The following is a 15,667-nucleotide window of genomic DNA, read 5'->3' on the forward strand; positions in this document are numbered from 1 at the left end:
ATCCAGGTGAACTACTGACCCTGAGAGGGCTGCAGGACGCCCACCTGAGCAGGCAGAAGTGTGGGGAGACTGGGGCCCTCCCAGAAGCTGCTGTCTGAAGGAAGGGCAATCTGTTGGGGGTCCTGCCCTTTAACTTGGGAGATCTGATGGAACTGCACTCTGGGATGCAATTGAAATGAATTCTGAGATGAAATGAATGTAAGACACTGAGGTGACATCAGAGAACTGATCTCAAAACACAGACACCAAAAGCATAAGTGACGAAAGGAAAAAAAACAAGCTTTTGTCAAAATTTAAAACTGTGTTTCAAAAGATACCACAAAGAAAGCAAAGAGACATCCCAGTGAAAGGGAGAAAACACTTGCAAATCATATATATAAGGAATTTGTGTCTATAATATAGAAAGCACACATAACTACATAATAAAATGGCAAATGCCCCAATTAAAAAACAGGCTAAGAGTCTATATAGGCCTTTCTTCAAAGAAGATATACAAATGGCCAACACACACAAAAAATGCTGAATATCACTGGTCATCAGCAAATAAAAACTGCAATGAGGTATCATTTCACATGTACTAGAATGGCTATAATCAAAAGGACAATAATAAGCAGCATTGTGAGGATCCGGAGAAATTAGAACCTTCATACCCCGCTGGTGGAATGTAGAATGTTGGATCATATGATATCTCTATATTTAACCTTTTGTGGAATTGCTAGATTCCTCTCTAAAGTGTAAGAGGTTTCTTTTTGGGGATGATGAAAATGTTCTGAAATTAGATAGTGGTAACGATTACACAACTGTGTGTGTGTGCAACAACTCTGAATATACTAAAACTCCTTGAATGGGATGTGTGAAGTCTATCTTAAAAATGTTACTTTAAAAAAAAAAAAACTGACTAGGCAAAATTTATTTGGGAAGTTATTTTAAAAGATAAACATTCAAATGATATTTAACCTTACTTATTTTATATTTGTCTTTAGAAAGCAATTTGAGATACACATAGACATATATATGTGTGTGTGTGTTGTTAATTGCTAAGTCATAACCGACTCTTTTGTGATCCCATGCTAGGCCCCTCTGTCCATGGGATTTCCTAGGCAAGAATACTGGAATGGATTGCCATTTCCTTCTCCAGGGGATCTTCCTCACCCAGGGATTGAGCCCCTGTCTCGTGCATTGGCAGGCGGGTTCTTTACCACTGAACCACCTGGGAAGCCCATATGTGTGTGTGTGTGTATACATATATATGTAAAAATATATGTGTGTGTGTGTGTGTGTATGATGAGATGGTTGGATGGCATCACCGACTTGATGGACGTGAGTTTGAGCAAGCTCCGGGAGTTGGTGATGGACAGGGAAGCCTGGAGAGCTGCAATCCACGGGGCTGCAAATGAGTTGGACACGACTGAGTGACTGAACAGATATATATAAACACATACATGTATGTTATATATAATACACATACATATATAGGACCTTAAATTTCTTCCTTCCCCAACTGCTTTCATCCCCCTTCTCAAAGCTTAAGCTCCAGCATCAGTGGTTTAGAAAGCAGTTGGGGAGTGAGTGAGGTCAGAGCCTGGTCATCAATTAATCCAGTCCTGAACATCCAAGTGTTGTAAATCCAGATTAACAAAGATAGCTAATTCTTCTTTCAGTCGGACTGACATACCCAGTATTCTTAAAGCATACCCCTCCAAAGAAATTTAATACAGCTAAAGTTTTATTAAACTTCTATAAATTAAAATTTGGGGAAGCAATCAAACAAATCACGTTACTAAAAGCACAGCCACACTTTGAAATTGGTTGTGGTTCTCTTTTTCTTAATTTTAAATGCAAAATCAGTGAATGCTAGTAACTACTGAAGCTGAAGCTCCAACACTTTGGCTACCTGATTCGAAGAGCTGACTCACTGGAAAAGACCCTGATGCTGGGAAAGATTGAAGGCAGGAGAAAGGGACGACAGAGGATGGTTGACATCACCAACTCAATGGACATGAGCAAACTCCAAGAGACGGTGAAGGACAGGGAAGCCTGGTGTGCTGCAGTCCATGGGGTTGCAAAGAGTGAGACAAGAACAACTATAGCACCTTTTAACAATGCTAATACATGATTTCTAAGCATTCCTACGTTTTTCTTGAAAGTACACATCTAAGTATCTTTCCAAAGTCTCTTGATCATTTGTTACTTGAAAAGGCTCCCTGTCATCCCAAGAGGTCAAACAAGTTGGTAGCTTACTCCTTTTTAAATGAAGTCAAAACTTACTTACACCTATGAGAGAGAGCAAGATAGTTTGAAAAAAGAGGGAATACTGCAAAACCTGGGGCCACACTTTCAGATAACTATCACTCAGACTGGTAATGGACATGAGTGGATCAAGTCAAGTGTGATGTAATAAAAAGCAGTGAAGAACAGTAGATGTAACAGCATGATATCCTGAAGCATGCCCTTTCAGCCAACTGGTCAACATGTCGTAAGGGCCTTGTAATTCCAGATCCTCTCATTTTGCCCAAAGACCCAGAAATCTGGATTTTTATGTGAACTCTTAAATGTTAACAATGAAAGGAAATTTGACCCCCATTCCTTTTCTGATTACTTACAGGTTCTGTCAAGGGCTAATTTTCAGTTTGGTCTCTCTACAACAGGCACCACATTGACTGGAGTATCAAATGTTAGTTCTGCTGTATTTACTTAGCCCTGAAGTTCTAAGTTCTATTGCAAGTTCACAGCAATACTGCAGATTAAAAAGTACCACAAATTACTGCAAACAGCTCTAGGGTCTGATGACACTCATTCTAGGTGTCGTTCATAAGGAAATAAGCCTAGACTCCTCGCCTCACAAACTTTCCCATTTAAGTATACTTAGCAGAACTCCCGGAGAAGACAATGGCACCCCACTCAGGTACTCTTGCCTGGAAAATCCCATGGACAGAGGAGCCTGGTAGGCTGCAGTCCATGGGGTCGCGAAGAGTCGGACACGACTGAGCGACTTCACTTTCACTTTTCACTTTCATGCACTGGAGAAGGAAATGGCAACCCACTCCAGTGTTCTTGCCAGGAGAATCCCAGGGATGGCGTCGCACAGAGTCGGACACGACTGAAGTGACTTAGCAGCAGTAGCGGCAGAACTCCATCCCCTCCACGCCTACCCCCACCAGCTTTAGGACAGAGCCTCTCACGTATAAACTCCCAGCAAAGTTTCCAAAAAACACTTTTAAATCTAACACCTGACACAAACTTGGGCTTCTACTCCATAATACAACCATGTCTTAATATTAAAGCTGTCCCGTTGTTTCTCAATAAAATTTATCACGTTTACTTTGTGGCTTCACATAGCCCTGTAGGACAATGTTCCCTTATTCCAGGTCCACCAAACTGAGAAGCAAAGAGAGTTCTACCAAGTAAAGCTTTTTTTCCCCCTGAAAGTCAAGGGCCCCTCCTGGAACTCAGAGATTCAGGGAGTGATGCATAAGTAATACCACCCTTAAAGACTTTATCTTAACATCAGTATTCTGCAAGTGCTTGGTGAAGGGGGGCTGTTTCGTGATTTAGTGAAGACAGCCATTTTTGGTTCAACGCATCCTTTAGTCTTAGGACCATTATACATGTTTTCAGATTTAACACACTGCATTTTTCAACCTCCTGTGCCTTGGAGGCATCGCACAGCACTTGTCTATCACCTCCGATGGGCGACAAGAAGGCTTCTTCTCTCCCTCGTCATTCCCTCCAGCACAAGCTCGTCCTGGGTCTTCTCACAAAGATCCTTCTCCTCAAAGGCTGCAGGCCGGGCAACGCCTCTCGGCGCAGCAGCGGCGGGAGGAGGAAGGAGGAGGAGGAAGAAAGCGGGTCCTCGGGACGTCGGTCGGCGGGAAGCTCCGCAAGCAGCAGCGGGAGGGGTCCGGTCTTCCGGAAGGGTCCGGCCCAGCGGGGAGGCTCACGGAGCGGCCGGTTCCGCTCCCCCCACACCCGAGACGGGCAGAGCCCCGAGGCGGGGCGGGAGGAGGTCTGCTCCGGCCGCGGAGATGCGGGGCGAGAGCCACGAAGGACCGACCGGACCCTGCGCATCCGGCCCCCCACCCCCCGCGCCGCTCAGACCGCACAAAAGGCCGCGGCCACTCGGCCGCCCGCGGCTCCCTCACCTGTGCCCGGCGGCCAAGCCTCCGAAGCCGCCTCACCACTGGGAGAAGCGCTACGCGGCAACGCGCCGCCGCCGTAAGACGACGACGCACGGCGGCCTGACGGGCGACGACTGCTCGGGGGAAGCCGCTTGGGCCTCCGGGTTCGGCTCCCGGGCGCGAGCCCCGCCCCCCGGCCGCGCCCCGCCCCGCCCCAGACCGGCGAGGGGCCCGGATGTTCCCTCCTCAGGGGCCCTAGGCCCCGCCTTTTCTCGGATTTTGCCCAGACTGTCCGCCCCCCCCAACCCGTTCCAAATCCGCTCGTGGTCCTCCGCGGCCCAGGGAGAGTCTCGCCAGCTCCCGGGCGGCTAGAGCGTCCGCCCGCGCTCTGTCGCGTTCCAGGTGACGGCGCCGTGGAGGCTGTCGGGAAGTAGGCGGGGTGACGTGAGGTGGACGAGCCCGCGGCGGGTTTGCCGAGCTCAGTGGCCGGCGCTGGCAGGAGCGAGGGCCGCGGCGCCCGGAGCCGGAGGTGGAGCGGGGCGGCGCGCGGCCGGGGCCATGACGGGCAATGCCGGGGAGTGGTGCCTCATGGAGAGCGACCCCGGGGTCTTTACCGAACTCATTAAAGGATTTGGTGAGAGCCAAGGGGGCAGTCCTGGGCCGGTGGCGGGTTACGGGAGGAGGCAGGAGCTGGGCACGAGCGCTTCTCTGCGGCTCCGGTCGCCTGGCGCCTGAAAGGAGGCGACTCCCGAACCCTGGAGTCGGGGAGAGGCGGGGGAAAGGCAGGGCTTCAGCCCCGGCAAGTCGCGTTTCCGTGGCGATCTGAGAGCCACATCTCGGGGACAAGAACGTGTACCCGGGATTCGACGCTCCAGGACTGGATTCGCTGGCCCGAGCCCTCCTCCCCGGCCGCCACTTTTACGCCTTGGAAGCCTCCTCTTTCCACCCCTGGGCGCCCCCATCCCGGGCAGGTGTGTCCAGGTGCGCGTCTCGGGGCATCGGTCCTGCAGAAAAAAAGTCACGTGTGCCTTGTCGAGGGTGGAGGTCCAGGGCCCCAAGCTGCCCGGGAACCTGACATCCGAGTCATTCGAAGCAGAACCCGTCGAGTGTGTGTGATCGGCCCTGCGGCCGTCCGCGCGGGCTGGCTACACGGAACGCGCGGGCCACCTCGCTCGTTCAGCTCGTTGTCGCTTCCGGGAGTGTGCATTCTCCAGCGAGTGTTCTAGAGGCCACATGCTTGCCTCCTAATTGCTTTCTGACTCTGTTCCTTGTCTCTGGTCCCAAGTAACCAACGTATTCGACTTGGTGGCCTTCTCTGCCGTTCTTGTTCCCTGTTCTCTACTTTGGCAGTAAGTTTATTTTTATCTGTTATATTTTTTAAAAGTGTTATTCATTTTAGCTAGTATGTTATTAAAACTTGTACTGAAGGTAGAATTTCAACGTTGATATGTATACTGTTTGTCCTGCTTCCATGCTCAGTCGCTTCAGTTGTGTCTGACTCTTTGTGACCACATGGACTGTAGCCTGCCAGGCTCCTCTGTCCATGGAATTCTCCAGGCTGGGATACTGGAGTGGGTTGCCGTGCCCTCCTCCAGGGGATCTTCCCGATCCAGGACTTGAACCCGTATCTCTTGCATCTCCTGCGTTGCAGGCAGGTTGTTTTCCCACTGAGCCACCAGGAAGCCCACTGTTCGTTGTACATAGCTATTTGAAATACCATTTATCACGCATATATTTTTTACCTACTGTATATCTCAGACATATTGGTAGGGTTTCGGTATTTTTAGTCTGAAGAACTGACTGACAGTATATAATATGGCATATTAACTGCTGCCTTAGAGTATTTACACACAAGTCCTGGAAGAACACAGGCAGAAGGAAAGGCATAAACAGTAGTGATATTAAAGTATATGACTTAGGGAACAACTGGTCAGTCCTGTCCATTAGCTCCGTTCTTTACCACTAGCGCCACCTGAGAAGCCTAGGGAAAGGGCTGGGGAAGTGACTAAAACAGTGTAACAGATTAGAGGAGTATTTGAATCCCAAACTGAAAAGATAAACTGAGGCCCAATTGTATGCCATGCTGTGTTGTGTGGATTGGCCTGTAATCCCCCGGGACTGAACTGTCAGATACTTCAATGCTGAAATGATATTTTTATAATTGAAAAACATTTACTACATGTAGTGTGCAGTACACTGGAATGGAATGAAGTGAGAGACTAGAAAACTCTTAAGATGGTCAGAATCTGAAAAGATTAGCTTGATATGAAGTAGTGATTTGGAGAGGAGGTAGTCAATAATTTTGGCTTTATTTAAGTCCACAGGACAGTTAACTGGTGGGATAAAGGGGGAAAGGTGATAATGACTTTAGTCTCTAGCTTCAGTTCAGTTCAGTCTCTCAGTCGTGTCTGACTGTTCGTGACCCTGTGAATTGCAGCACGCCAGGCCTCCCTGTCCATCACCAACTCAAACCCATGTCCATTCAGTCGGTGATGCCATCCAACCATCTTATCCTCTATTGTCCCCTTCTCCGCCTGCCCTCAATCTAGCTTAGGAGACTGGTGAAGTAAAAGAGAAGAGTCGGCTTACACTGAATTTGAAATGTGCACAGTTTAACCATGAACTTTTACCTTCAAAACCTTAACTATTATGACATATTAAAGTTAACCTTAAAAGATGTTGTACCAGGCAAGTTTGCTTATTTTAAATTTAGTTCATTCTACTAACAGCTGTTGCTTCACTTTCATATGTGCAGAAAGCTTGGAATTGAAAGTGATTTAAGTAAAGTCATGTATAAGAGTGGAGAAGGCGATGGCACCCCACTCCAGTACTCTTGCCTGGAAAATCCTGATACGGAACCGCACCTCCTGTACCTGCACTTGTGAAAAGTGAAGCGATATGATTGGCTCAGTTAGCAGGAGAACTTTGCCAAAAGTTAAATGATGGCAGTTGTTCATCGTTATCAGCTGCTTCAAAGAGACAAAAAGTTTATTTCTGTCTTTTTTTCCCCCTCATTCACGTCATGGATTTAAAAAAGCTTTTGGAAGTTTATTATTTGAAAAGTGAAACATCTTACTGTTTTATAGGTGGTACTGTAGTTTTAAGTTTCTTCGCTGAAGGGGAAATTGTGAGTTCAGTGATTATATAATTAAAAATTCTGGTGGAATATAACATCAGGGTAAAACAAAGTTCTTGTGTTAAGAAACTGATGGAGCAGAACTATATTTTTAATTGATACAGTGCATACATGATTAATAAATTGAGTAAAACAAACTATGATAGTCTACCAATTAAAAATAGAAGCCATAAATTTCTGCTTCTACCCAGGATAGAGTATCAGGGACTGGATTTAGTACAGCAAATCAATGACCCCAGCTTTCCCTTCAATAAACTAGAAAAAGAAGGGCAGACTAAACCTATAGTAAGCAGATAAAAGGAAATAATAGAGATCAGGGTTGAAGTTAGTAACACAGAAAAGAGAAGAATAGTGGAGAAAGTCAATGAAACCAAAAGCTGTTGTCTCAAAGATCAGTAAAATGGATAAACCTCTAGTCAGACTGATCGGAAGAAAGGAGAGGAGAAAGATGATGAATATCCAGGAATAAGAGAGATGATATCATTACAGATTCTATAGATATTAAAAGGATAAGTGAATATTCTAATAAATATTTGTGCAAATAAATTGACAACTTAGCTGACGTGTACGAATTTCTTTTGACACAAATTACGAAAGCTCACTCAAGAAGTAATTGATAAACAGTATAGCCTTATGTGTTTTTAAAAAATTGAAATTGTAATTTAAAATTTTCCCACAAGGAGAACTCTATCCAAAATGTCATCACTAGTAAATTCTTGCAAATATTTAAGGAATAAGTAATACCATTTCTACACAGACTTCTCCAGAGACATTGGAGAAGAAGTACTCCTTATCTCATTTTATGATGGTCAGCATTAATTTTAACACGCAAACCAGACAAAGACATTGTAAGAAAAGGAAACTGCAGACCCATATCTATTGTCAACATAGACACAAACATTCTAACCAAAATATTAGCAAATCAAATCCAATAATAAATACTATGTCATGTGTGAGAGGGGTTTATCCCAGGAATTCAGGGTTGGTTTAACATTTGGGATTCAATGTAATTCGCCGTATTAAATAAGAAAAACCATACGATTAGATTATCTCAATAATAGCAAAAGACATTGGACAAAAATCCAACATCTGTTAAGAATTACAAAGTGTTAAAGGTTTTAGCCTACTTGCCAGCCAGCAAGTGAGCCTGCCACTATTTTATAGATGCTGGTAGACAGCTTCAGCTATAGAGGTAAATAATAGTATTACTCATGGCATGGTAGTCAGCAGGAGATTCATGTTTGCATTGGTGTCCTTATCTTTTGAGTCCATAGGAGTGAAGGTAACGCCACAGGCACGAGTTTCTGTCAGAGCTGAGGAACCCCTGACCTTTGGGAGCCTCAGCTTTAGAGTCTGCTTGCACACTTGCTCAACCTTTGACACTAGGGAGATGATATAGACAGCAGATCCGTCTTCTCTCTGCCCCACATGGGGGATACTATCCCTGATCTTCAAGTCTGTTTACTGTTTTGACATCCTTGAAAAGACAGTTCTGAACGAACCTCGCAATTTCTCTCAGAAGACAAGCAGTAACAGTAGAAACTGATTGAGAATTGTCTCCCAATACAATCGATCCTTTCCTACTATACCAAATATGCCATTCCATCAGCTAATCTGATTAATCTGACTGGACCTGCAGGACTGGTATCAAATCTGTTTATCCCTTGGGATGTTTATGTTAGGAAGCCAGGTGACTTTCTCAAGTTTTTGTATTGGCCTTAAGGCTTAAGGCATTAAATCAGGCATAACAGTATGTATTAGTGATTGCACAGACCCTACCTTGGTCTGCAGGGAAGAAGTCTAAAACAATTCCATCATCTACAACTCTGGCCCATGAGTTGAGGCATATCTGAGGGATTCAGGGCCAGTGTGGTGTTTCCTTTACATGGATGTCTATTTCAAATACTCATGAGATACACGTCTGTTATTGTGGGGAGGGAGAGAGGTGAGTTAATGCCTGGCATTTACACAAGAAATAAAAGAACAGTTGAGTGTGCGTGTGGTGCACTGGAAGTGAGTGTTAATTCCTATCTTTGGGACCTCCAAAAAGGCACCTTCTTATGAGTGAAAGTTGCTCGGTTGTGTCCTGCTCTTCGCGACCCCATGGACTGTACAGTCCGTGGAATTCTCTAGGACACAGTACTGGAGTAGCAGCCTGTCCCTTCTCCAGCAGATCTTCCTGACCCAGGAATCGAACCAGGGTCTCCTGAATTGCAGGTGGATTCTTTACCAGCTGAACTACCAGGGGTATACGTTAATAGTGCCTCCAACTTAGGGCTCCTTGTTCATTTTTAATAACTGAGTTTAGTCCTTTTTGGAGACATTGCCTAAGAGTTGACCATATAGTTTTTCCTATTTTGTCACATCACCAGTTGAATGGCATTTGTCTGTGCTGGGTAATAACTGAAAAAGATATTGGGGTTGGGAAAGATATCTGGGGCTGTTTTTTGTGGGAAGTGCGTAAGCTGGCGCCATGCCTGCTGCTTCTGGTGGAGCTGTTTATACGGTCATGGGGTTGGCAATCAGTGTGTCCAAGCTATTTGTTGAAAGATACCATTCCTAGCAGTCAATTAAATTTGAGTCACTGATAGTGGCTTAGTGTTAAAGAATCCACCTGCTAATTCAGGCAACACAAGAGATTCTGGTTCAATCCCTGGGTCGGGAAGAAGCCTTGCAGTAGGAAATGGCAACCTATTCCAGTATTCTTGCCTGAGAAATCCCTTGGACAGAGAAGCCTGGCAGGCTACAGTTCATGTGGTCACAGAGAGACACAACTGAGCACGCACAACAGTTGGGGAGTACTTACCCAGAGTATTTTTCTTGGGAAAAAGACTCCAGGTATGTTGTTAAGAAAATGATTTTTAGAATTAGTTTCTCAATAGAGCTCTTTTATGGAGCCACCAGCACTATAGTATAAATGTGTTTGTCAATATATAAATATTTTTAAACAGTTTAATGAATGAATTTAATTAAAAATTTATTTAATGTTTTATTAAGTAGAATCAGTTCAATAAAAGCGGTGTTCTGGTTTGAATGGCAGATTATTTGGTTATCCTATTTAAGGCCCAGGTTAGCTGTTCTTTAAAGTTTTTTTCCGACCTGCAGTGGTAGTCTGCTACCTCTTAACTTGCAGAACGCAGCCCATGTACCTTTCATATGCAAACTATGCAGCCTGCATAGTCTTTGAGTCATATGTATGTGTTTCCTACTAGGTTGAAGTTCTTGTATGTGTCTCTGTGTGCTCATTGTGTCCCACTCTTTGCCACCCCATGGACTGTAACCCACCAGGGTTCTCTGTCCATGGGATTGTTCAGGCAAGAATACTGGAGTGGTTTGCCATTTCATTCTCCAGGGGATCTTCCCGACCTGGGGATCGAACCTGTGTCTCTTGCATCTCCTGCACTTGCAGGTGGATTCTTTACTGCTGAGCCATTGATTGGAAAAGCCCCAGGTTGAAGTTTTTAAATATTGTTAAAGTATTTTATTATTTTCTGGCCTTGTTAGGACCTAATACCGTGCTTGACATATATTTTCAACCTGTGTTTGGTTGAATCACGCATACAGAACCTATGGATACAGAGTGCTGAATGTATTTGTTAAATACCAGCAATTCATTAACTTTTTAAGGCTCAACTCCCACTCAACATTTTACTTAGTAAATATTAGAGAAGTCAGCATGGTGATACTTTGTGCTTGGTATTTGAGAATATATACCTCACTAGAGAATTTTGTGAATTAGATAAAGCAGGTAGTATTCTCATTTTAAACTTGAGGAAAGTTAGGCTCAAAGACATTTTCTTGCTAAAGGCAAAGAACTTAAAGGCATTGCTAGGATTACAACCCAGGCCTCTTGAGTCATTGATTATTTTTATTTCCATTATAACCTGCATGATTTGAAATTCAATGTACATAAAGGGATTATTGGGCTTCCCTGGTGGCTCAGATGGTAAAGAATATACCTGCAATGCAGGAGACCCAGGTTCTATCTCTGATTTGGGAAGATCCCCTGGAGAAGGGAATGGAAACCCACTGCAGTATTCTTGCCAGGAGAATTTAATGGACGAAGGAGCCTTTGGGCTACAGTCTATGGGGATTCAAAGAGTTGGACACGACTGAGCAACTAACACTTATACTTTTTCACAAGGCGATTATTCAGTTCAGTTCAGTCGCTCTTTAGCAACACTCCTTCCAAAGAACACCTAGGACTGATCTCCTTTAGAATGGACTGGTTGGATCTCCTTGCAAACCAAGGGACTCTCAAGAGTCTTCTCCAGCAACACAGTTCAAAAGCATCAGTTCTTCGGTGCTTAGCCTTCTTCACAGTCCAACTCTCACATCCATACATGACTACTGGAAAAACCATAGCCTTGACTAGACGGACCTTTGTCGGCAAAGTAATGTCTTTGCTTTTGAATGTGGTATCCAGGTTGGTCATAACTTTCCTTCCAAGGAGTAAGCGTCTTTTAATTTCACGGCTGCAGTCACCCTCTGCAGTGATTTTGGAGCCCCCAAAAATGAAGTCTGACACTGTTTCTACTGTTTTCCCATCTATTTCCCATGAAGTGATGGGACCAGATGCCATCATCTTCATTTTCTGAATGTTGAGCTTTAAGCCAGCTTTTTCGCTCTCCTCTTTCACTTTCATCAAGAGGCTTTTTAGTTCCTCTTCACTTTCTGCCATAAGGGTAGTGTCATCTCCATATCTGAGGTTATTGATATTTCTCCCGGCAATCTTGATTCCAGCTTGTGCTTCTTCCAGCCCAGCGTTTCTCATGATGTACTCTGTATATAAGTTAAATAAGCAGGGTGACAATATACAGCCTTGATGTACTCCTTTTCCTATTTGGAACCAGTGTGTTGTTCCATGTCCAGTTCTAACTGTTGCTTCCTGACCTGCATATAGATTTCTCAAGAGGCAGGTCAGGTGGTCTGGTATTCCCATTTCTTTCAGAATTTCCCACAGTTTATTGTGATCCACACAGTCAGAGGCTTTGGCATAGTCAATAAAGCAGAAATAGATGTTTTTCTGGAACTCTCTTGCTTTTTCCATGGTCCAGTGGATGTTGACAATATTAGATAGATTAGAAACATCTATCTCCTTATACATCAAGTTGAGTACTGTGTTTTCCTTTTGCAAAGATGTGTATGTGTCAAACATAAGGTTATTTAAACAGTGCCACCACTTGAAATTATACCTTTACAAAAGACTTTGGAACTCTTAATTCAGTGACTTTTGTTGTGTTTTTGTGTGATATGTGCAATGTTTTAATGTTTGGTCTTTTTATGGTAGATTTACAATAGCTTAACCAGTGTTAACAGTTGCATCAGTGCCCTTTTGTGCCCTTTCTTGTTACTTGTATAATTATAGGTTCAGTTTCATAAGGTTTTTTTTCCCCCAGCTTAATTATGTGGACATCTAGAAACCTGTTATACACATGTGGGTTGTTTCTAGTTCTTCTCTACTACAAATAGCATAGGGCTTCCTTGGTAGCTCAGCTGGTAAAGAGTCCACCTGCAATTCAGGAGACCCCGGTTTGATTCTGGGGTCAGGAAGGTCCCCTGAGAAGGTATAGGCCACCCACTCCAATAATCTTGCCTGGAGAATCCCTGTGGAGAGAGGAGCCTAGTGGACTACAGTCCATGGGGTCACAAAGAGTCGGACACAATAGAGTGACTACACGCACAAATAACATAGTAACTCTCCTCGTACCTGTAACTGTAATACCTGAGTGGGTGCTAATAGATATTTGCTGCACAGAGCAAATTGTGGTAGTAAATGGTATAAATGCTCAAAGTCACAGAGTTGGTTGGTCGTTGGTCCAATTTTCTTTTTTTTTTAACCACTCATTTTTGCAGTTGGTCTAAAGGCTTTTCCATCTCTGACTGGAAAATAATCTGGAGTATTAGGAAAATGCCCAGACTTTGGAACCAGCCATGTTTTAATTAATTTTTTGGCATATGTTAGTTGTAGTGAATTTAGGCAAGACACATACTATCCCTAAGCCTCTTTCACATAACACTTGTTTTGTAGGAGTTAGAGAAAATCCATTTAAAGCACTTTATCCATTGAAGTTACTGGTAAATATGACTGTTCTTTTGGTTTTGTTTTTTTCTCATGATAATACTACTACCTGACATTTAGTGAACCCTAAACGTTTGTGAAAGTGTTAGCTACTCAGTCGTGTCTGACTGTGACCCCATGGACTGTAAGCCCACCAGGCTCCTCTGTCCGTGGAATTCTCCAGGCAAGAATACTGGAGTGGGTTGCCATTTCCTTCTCCATAAAGTGTGTGAAGGCACTGTATTGAATGTATGTCATTCATAATAAATTATCTTACGAGATAATAAGTAATCTCTTTATTCCTCACAACAGCTCTATGAGTATGGGGAGCGAGAAGGTCACTGGTAGTGGAGGCAGGTTTCAGACCCTGGCAATTTGGAGGCCACGTTTTAACGTTACCACGATATGAACTACTAGAGCTGGGTTCTCCACCTTGGTTCTCTTGCCTTGTTGGGATTAGACACTTTGGGTTTGATAGTTATTTTGTTTTGACACTTTGGGCCAGGTAATTATTTGTTTTGGGGTGCTATCCTGTGCATTGTAGGATGTTCAGTATCTCTGGCTTCTACCTACTAGTTGCTGCCCCCCCCCCCCCCCACAAGTGACAATAGTGGCAGTAAAAGTGTCTTCAGACATTTTGAAACGTTCATGAGGGAGAGGGGGATCATCTTGGTTGAGAACCACTGGGGGATTCTGATGTAGTTGACATTAAATTAAAATTTTAATTTGTATAGTATAAAATTTTAATTTAATTTGTATAGTAATTTGTATTTTAAAATGTATAGTATTGGAATTTTGGAAAGGGATCAGGACTGAATACGTGATCTGAAAGTCGCTGTTAAGTGGTAGTTACGTATTACCACTTTATGGATCAAGTGGACAATGAAGAAAGAGAGCCATGGGCAGAATTGTGGAAACTTAGCAGCTGAGTGAAGAGGGTGGATGAACAGGAGCCAGAGATAGAGACTGAGAAGGGACAGTCATGGGTGGTGCTTCAGTGAAAATAAATGGGGAAAGTTTTTAATATACTCCCTTTGTAAATAATTAGAAAATAGTAAAGAAAGGGCTAGGATTTGACTGTGAACTTGATCAGTTTTGCCATTTTAATTTGTCATGTCATATTGCCCCTAAATGTGCATTTCTTTCTGTTGGTATTTTATTTAATGGTGACGGGGAAAATGTGTTGTTTTGTCTTCTGAAGAAACAATTTCTTATTTCAGGTTGCCGAGGCGCCCAAGTAGAAGAAATATGGAGTTTAGAGCCTGAGAATTTTGAAAAATTAAAGTAAGTATGTTTTAAATTATGTTAAAAATATGTCTGTACTTAAGCAAACTTAAGCCCATTATCTCCTTTATTTTTTTCAACTGTGTAAGGGGCTTCCCTCATAACTCAGTTGGTAAAGAATCCGCCTGCAATGCAGGAGACCTCGATTTGATTCCTGGGTCAGGAAGATCCCATAGAGAAGGGATAGGCTACCCACTCCAGTATTCTTGGGCTTCCCTTGTGGCTCAGCTGGTAAAGAATCCTCCTGCAATGTGAGAGACCTGGGTTCAATCCCTGGGTTGGGAAGATTCCCTGGAGAAGGGAAAGGCTACCCACTCCAGTATTCTGGCCTAGAGAATTCCACGGACTGTGTAGTCCATGGGGTCGCAAAGAATTGGACATGACTGAGTGACTTTCAAAAACAAAAAAAAGTCGATATTATTCCCATTTTATAACCAAGAATCCAATGCTTATAGATAAGTAATTCACAAGGGATTCGAAACTAGGTCTGTGTAATTCCATATCAACAAAGTACTGATTGGTCAACTTTTTTTTTTTAACAACATTCACTTTATAGATCAATAGTGTTAGAACGTGGAACACATTTTAACACAAACACAAAACACGTGAATAATAGGTCAGTCTACAAAACTGTATTTAATAGATAATGTACTTGGCTAACCCAATGTATTGATAATAATTCAGAACTTTTTTCCCCTACATTATTACATTGCCTCTTGGGGAGGTTCCAGTTCAGATTCCAGATGTTGATTCCCGGAAGTACCTTCCTCTTACCCCATCCTTCTGACTGGAGTCACTTGTCTGAGTCTCTCCCTAACCCTGAAACCTCTGTGTCCACAAGCACCAACCCTGTATTACAGATGGAAGGCTAGAAGAGTTTTCGATGTGGGAAGCATTCTCAGAGTCCTGGAATAGGGACTCTAGGGATATGCTTTTAATATCTTTAGTAAGGAAATAGTTTAACGACCCCCCCCCCCCCGCATTTTCTCCTTCCCCACAAAAGGAACAGTCATTTTGGATGGAGTAAGAGGATGATCAGGAAAGATTAATTAAAAGTGTATCATTTAA

General features: G+C 43.5%; 1 protein-coding gene across 2 annotated transcripts in view; it reads left to right on the top strand.

Moving 5' to 3' along the window:
• Nucleotides 1-4,573: 4,573 nt before the first annotated feature.
• Nucleotides 4,574-15,667, top strand: part of UCHL5 (ubiquitin C-terminal hydrolase L5) — a 47,098-nt gene continuing 36,004 nt past the window's right edge. For both annotated transcript variants that reach the window (XM_052653666.1, XM_052653667.1), the window contains exons 1-2: nt 4,574-4,752; nt 14,536-14,599. In XM_052653666.1, the coding sequence (XP_052509626.1) occupies nt 4,677-4,752; nt 14,536-14,599 (140 nt within the window). In that variant the 5' untranslated portion in view covers nt 4,574-4,676. The remainder of the gene's footprint in view (nt 4,753-14,535; nt 14,600-15,667) is intronic.

Source organism: Budorcas taxicolor, chromosome 16 (genome assembly GCF_023091745.1).
Source record: "Budorcas taxicolor isolate Tak-1 chromosome 16, Takin1.1, whole genome shotgun sequence".
Classification (NCBI taxonomy): Eukaryota; Metazoa; Chordata; class Mammalia; order Artiodactyla; family Bovidae; genus Budorcas; species Budorcas taxicolor.